This window comes from Hoplias malabaricus, chromosome 1, assembly GCF_029633855.1.
Source record: "Hoplias malabaricus isolate fHopMal1 chromosome 1, fHopMal1.hap1, whole genome shotgun sequence".
Taxonomy (NCBI): Eukaryota; Metazoa; Chordata; class Actinopteri; order Characiformes; family Erythrinidae; genus Hoplias; species Hoplias malabaricus.
Genome location: NC_089800.1, coordinates 68,324,582 through 68,330,581, shown reverse-complemented (window position 1 = coordinate 68,330,581; position 6,000 = coordinate 68,324,582). Strand labels below are relative to the sequence as shown.

Genomic DNA, 6,000 nt, shown 5'->3' with positions numbered 1-6,000 from the left:
GAAAAAGGATTAGCAAAGAGATCCACAAAAAACTTAAACTGAATCAGGACCCACAACATCAACATCAGCATAATCAGTGTCTTTTAAATAGGTCATCACACATCGCTAAAGATGATAATTTTACAAAATATTTTCCCAGCAGGCTCCTTGTTGTCAGTGTTCAAGCAACACAAGGTTCCCCAGTAAAGTACTAACAACAGAATCATCAATAAGCACTCGATATTTGCAACAGCTATTGAAATACTTGTAGCACTTGTAATAAAATCATGTAAACAACACTCATACTTAATGGCCTACCAGAGCGGTGTTCTGAGAAAAAGTCGTTGAAAGACCGTCCCGACAGAGAAAGTAGAACCTGTTCAACTGTGGTTTACATTATACAGAAGAACATTTACATACCAACATCTTACAAACATGTAAGACCTTTGTTTGAAACACATTCACACAAAACAGCCAAAGTTTTGTTACAAATAAGTCACTTTAACCATAGTTACATACACCTTTAGGATTTTGTACTGTGTTTTTTTTCCATCACTTTTTTTATTTTCAAGTCTGACAATGAGTCCATTTCCAACCCTGAAATATACATTTTTTCTCAGTGAAAGGGAGGTGAGTTATCTTGAAAGATCTTAAAACTTGGAAGTGTTTTTAAACAAGCCAAGAGATACTAAGATGCCGGCATCCGACTATAGGTTCATTCAAGGCTTCTAGACGCCATTCGTCCATGTCTTCTGCAAGGTGCTTACGATAAATTCAGTTGTTCAAGGCGATGTCTTATTGAATCCTTATCCCACTTAGGTGTCCACTACTGAGGAGAAAAAGGGTAGAACTGAAGTCAAGACCAGTCAAAATATCCACTTCATTTTGTTCTCAGACTGCAACATAGAACAAACTTGTTCCTTACAGAATGGTTTGACTCAATCAACCAGTTGAATCTAATTGTACATTAGCCATGTTAGCATAACTTGTATGCAAACTCTGCTATGTTGAATCTCTGGGAATGCTCCTTTGGAAGTGAACAGACTGTCTTTGCAGGAAGCTTTGCTTGCTCTTCTGCTCATCCCAGCGGCAAAGAAGGATCATCTTAAATGTGCTCCGGAAGGTCTTGTTGCACAGGGCGTAGCACATGGGGTTTACAGTGCTATTAACGTAGCAAAGCCAGTAGCCAAGGGCCCACAGGGACTCTGGAATGCAGCCATTGCAGAAAGTATTGACTAGCACCATGATGTTGTAAGGCGTCCATGTTATGATGAAAGCAAAAAGGATGGCACTGAGTGTCTGGGCTGCTTTCTTCTCTTTAATTAGTGACATGCGCTTCCGTTTGGTGATCTGTGTCCTGGCCCGAGCTGCAAAGCGCTTTGCCAGAGCTGCTTCTTTGAAAGATATAGGTGCAGAAGGGGATTTGATGGTGGTGGCAGTGGTGGGGTCTATGTTGGTGGTCGTAGTCTCGATGGCAGGCATAGACTGCACTTTAGCCATGCTTGCAGGAAAGCGCTTGTTGCCATTGGTGATAGAGCGTGACATGCCGTCGGTCTTGACGTCCTCTCTGCGCCCTCGTAGTGGGTCTTCCTCGGAAGCAGCATCCATGTCATCACAGGACGTAATCTGGGAGTTTACTGCAGCTCTCATGCCTGGCAAGTTGAGGACAATTGAAAAAATGGCACGTGCAGCGGATGGGGCATTGTCCTCTTCGTCAGAAGATCCTGAATGGTCAACAGAAAGTCCTGCATCATTGTTGTTCCAGCTGTCACAGCTGCTTTGGTCAGCCTCTGTTACACTGTGGCCTCCACCTGCCCGAAGCCCACCAGGCCTCCACCTCCAACAGCGCAAACGGTTAGTGAGCAAAGAGCTCCGTCTCTGGCTGGGTCGGCCTAGTTCAAAGCTGCTGCAGCTCCTTGAACTTCCCCTTGTTGCATGGAGATGGAAATGAGGCCGCTCTGGTCCTCCTAGTCGTCCCCCTGAGCCTTGCAGTCCCGCCAGTTCTCGGGAACGATTCTCAGTCTCTTTGTAAATCCTCCAGTACAGCACACTCATAATAGTTACAGGCAGGTAAAAGGCTGCCATTGCTGTACAAAACGTGATAATAGGTTCGGACAGGAACTGAATGTAGCACTTGTCCTGCGGAACTGTCCTCTCTCCAACAAAATACTGCCAGAACAAGATGGCAGGCGCCCAGAGAATCAGCGACACCAGCCAGGCCAATCCAATCATCACTCCTGCCCGTTTGGTGGTCCGTTTGGCCCGATATGTCAGGGGCCTTGTGATGGAGAAATACCGATCAAAGCTGATGACCAGCAAGTTCATGACAGAAGCATTACTTGCCACATAGTCTACCGCTAGCCAGAGATCACAAGCCCAATTTCCCATGGCCCACTGCCCCATCACAATGTACGCTGTGTACAGGTTCATAGAGATGACTCCAATAATAAGGTCAGCAAAGGCCAGACTAAGCAGAAAGTAGTTGTTAACAGTTTTGAGCTGCCGATTGACCTTAAAGGACACCATGACCAGGATGTTGCCTATGATGGTGACAAGGGACAGCAGTCCAGAGAACAGAACAATGAGGACAACCTGCCATAACGAATGACCGCCCCAAGGATCATACCCGTGACCTTCAATATTTGGGTCACTAATGTTGATCTCATTCACAAAACCTTGCATGAAAGAAGTGTTGGTGTCGTCTATGCCCTGAAGAAGTTGCCACGGAGAGGATTGTGGGTACATTTGTGGTCCAAGTGTGCTGGTGGGCACATATTGGCCCTGTTCTGCACTGCTGGAGTCCATCATGCAGTCCAGGCATATTCTGGAAATGAGAAAACAAGAAGATGTTAGAGGCTAATGCTTGACTGAGATTATGACAAAGCTTGTAGAGCAGTCAACATAAATTGCACATTTAAAAAATTGATCAAGTTCATTCTGATCCCATCGCTTACTTTTTGGTGCTGTTGGTATTTTAATTCAATATAAATGCTGTGGACAATGATTCAGACTCTTGGAGCCCTAAAAGGCTATGGATTTGCTTATTATTTTATTGAATATTATTGCATCAAAAATTATTTTCTTATGAAGACATAACAGAGTTAATCATGATTATGAAACATTTATTCCTTTATCACAACATTTAAACCACTTAAACAACATTTTATGAAGGTAATGAATTATTTTTTCTTATTAATATTAATGCTGGCTAAACTGATGCACAAACATGCACAAAGCCCATTTAGCCTCTTTGGCTGAGCTGCCCCTCTGCCCCTGTTGTGAGTTCATAAATATGTAGCCCATACGTTAGACCACTGGTTCCCAAAGTGGTCATAGAATTATTGCAGGGGCAAGCAGCAAGGCAAATGAACGAGACACATAATTCATGTCTCTCTTAATCATTATTACACTAAGTTTGTTACACAAGTTTGTCACTTTGTGCAGTAAGTTGCCATTTTGTATTAATTACCTGGAGTTGGTGGTGAGGTTTAAAAATATTCACATCTACAAAACGCATGCACCGCAGAAATAAATTTGGGATCCACTGGTTTAGACCTCAGTCATGTAATCAAAACTTTAAGTACTGTTTCATAGGCCTCAGAGCAACACATAAAGATATGTATGCACTAGGTCATGTGACACTGCAGTTTCTAAACATTTGTTAATATGTTATATTGTTGTGTGAGGGCTCCTGGTGAGTCTTCTGACATTGCCACATACAGGGTTTGAAAATAGGAACACTAACAGATGACAGGAAACCACAAAACAAAATCATCATGATTTGGCTTGTTTTGTTTTCTTGGTATTATTGATAAAATATGATTAGGAAATGAAAAAAATCATTTATATTCTTAGTAGAACAATGCTTGTTCTGTCATGAAAACGCAATAAATAATGTCTCATGAATTCATTTTCTGTAACAGATTTATCCTCGTTAGGGTCATGATGGGCCTGGAGCCCACCTGGAATCACTGGGCAAAAGGCAAGAACACACCTTGGACAGGGTGCCAGTCCATCACAGATACCATACAATAACACCTGACACTTTTAAATAGCAGATTCAACCAGCATGTGTTTATGAACTGTGGAAGGACATCAACCTTTTCACAATGACCCAGGGTCTGAAACCACAACTCCACAACATTAACCGTAGAGTCACAGTGCCTCCCCTAATTCATTACCTTGATAAAACAAATAGAATTAATTTAGTATCTTTATAAAATGCAGTACAACATGGTCATTATAAGTCATTCATTCCATTGTCCACATCTACAGACAACACTAACTGACAAAGGCCACTAGATGGGGCAAAAGGCTTTCACATCTGGCTTGAAAAATTTGGGAAACTTTGGATAAGACCATGAGCCCAATACACTGAAAAGCAAGAAAATACTGTTTTCTAACCACGCAGTTCATGTACTCTGAGCTAACTGCACTACCTTTTTTTGAATATAAAATACATTACCTTTACTTGTTTCTCCACATTTCATCCCAAATCAAGTGTTTATAGAGAGTTTGTCTTGACTTTGCTGCAGTGTTTTTAAATGTCAAAATATTGCTGTGAGGATACAGTGGCCACCACAAAAGCTTTTTTGAGGTTGGGTACTGAGGTTGGAAGAGCAATATAGGATCACAAACACCTTCTAACTCCAGAGAATGCTATTCATATGTTCCAATGCTCCCCCTCCGGCGGATGCTTGGCATTGGATATTGTGATTTTAGGTTCAAATACAGCTTCTCCACAGGGTCTCATTGTGGACAAAGCTCTTCAGAGATGATGTGAACACAACACCATCCCTGTGTCAACAATGGGTGCACCTTGAAGAGGCTCGGTTCAGTAACCATAACGATTGTCTAAGAAGAGCTATCAAACTGATAGCTCTGAAACATATGGTACGCCAGAGCAAGGTGCTCTCATTCCAGCCACAAAAAGTCAATATTCTACAAAACTGATTTCAGAACAACTCTCAGAGCAGCCAGCTGCTGCAGTAAAATGTGAGTTCACAACACAGCTGGAGAAGAAGCGTCTCCTGGAAATACACCAGCCCTGAGTAGGGGAGCTGCAGAGCAAGGTCTCTAACAGACAGACTCTGAATTAACAGGCAAGACAGGAGGAGACTGGCCATTGGTCAAAAGTACACTGGACAAAGCAGACACGTCTTTATTGAAATTCAGGGAGAAAGACAGGACATACTGTAGTCCTTTCACAGCCTCTGAACAAACACACACACACACACACACACACACACACACAGAGCCTGCTGTTTTGTTGTAGATATGATAATGTGATAATCATATGCACCAAATGTGTTATTTATATCCTTCCATTGCCATTAAATTGGATGCTTTGTGCTTATCCTTTGCACTTGTTTATATGAACACACTAATAGATATGGATCAAAATGAAATAAAAGTTATACAGTTGCATAAACATCCGTTGTGTTTGCTGTTCCTTTTTACTTTAATCTGGAAATGTCATATTTTCATTGTGCTGTGTCACGTAACGTAGTGTCGATGTCACAGAGCTAGAGTGTCTTCAGGTCCTGGATTGAATCCACACTTCAGGTCACTGTCTGTTAGGAGTTGGGTGTGTTCTCCCTGTTTTGTGTGGATTTCCTCCCACAGTCAAAAAAAAAAAAAAGGCATGTAAAAATTATGTAGACTGACTCTGTGACATTGTACATATGTGTGAGTGCCTAGGTGAGTGTGGATTGACTGGCGCCCTGTCCAGGGTGTGTTTCTGTTCGGCATTCAGTCCTTCCAGGTAGGTTCTGGATACACAGCAACACAGAACAGAATAAGGCATTTATAGAACATTAATGAGCAAATCAATGAATGATTACATCTTTAAATCTTTACAAATGACTGTCAAATTACAATATTTTCAAATAATACACCCCCCATTCATTTATCATATAAATATATTGAATATTTATTTATTCATTTATAATTTAGAATATTCTTTTGGTACTTTAGTTTATTTCTTGCTTTTCTCCTTCTAAATTTTGTACTATTTGTTTC

The 6,000-nt window shown here is 41.4% G+C and overlaps 1 protein-coding gene across 1 annotated transcript in view; it reads right to left on the bottom strand.

Moving 5' to 3' along the window:
* Window positions 1-981: 981 nt before the first annotated feature.
* The window catches only part of chrm3a (cholinergic receptor, muscarinic 3a), a 135,280-nt gene continuing 130,261 nt past the window's right edge, over window positions 982-6,000 (bottom strand). The window contains exon 3 of the mRNA XM_066685515.1: window positions 982-2,803. Coding sequence (XP_066541612.1) covers window positions 982-2,787 — 1,806 coding nt within the window. The 5' untranslated portion in view covers window positions 2,788-2,803. The remainder of the gene's footprint in view (window positions 2,804-6,000) is intronic.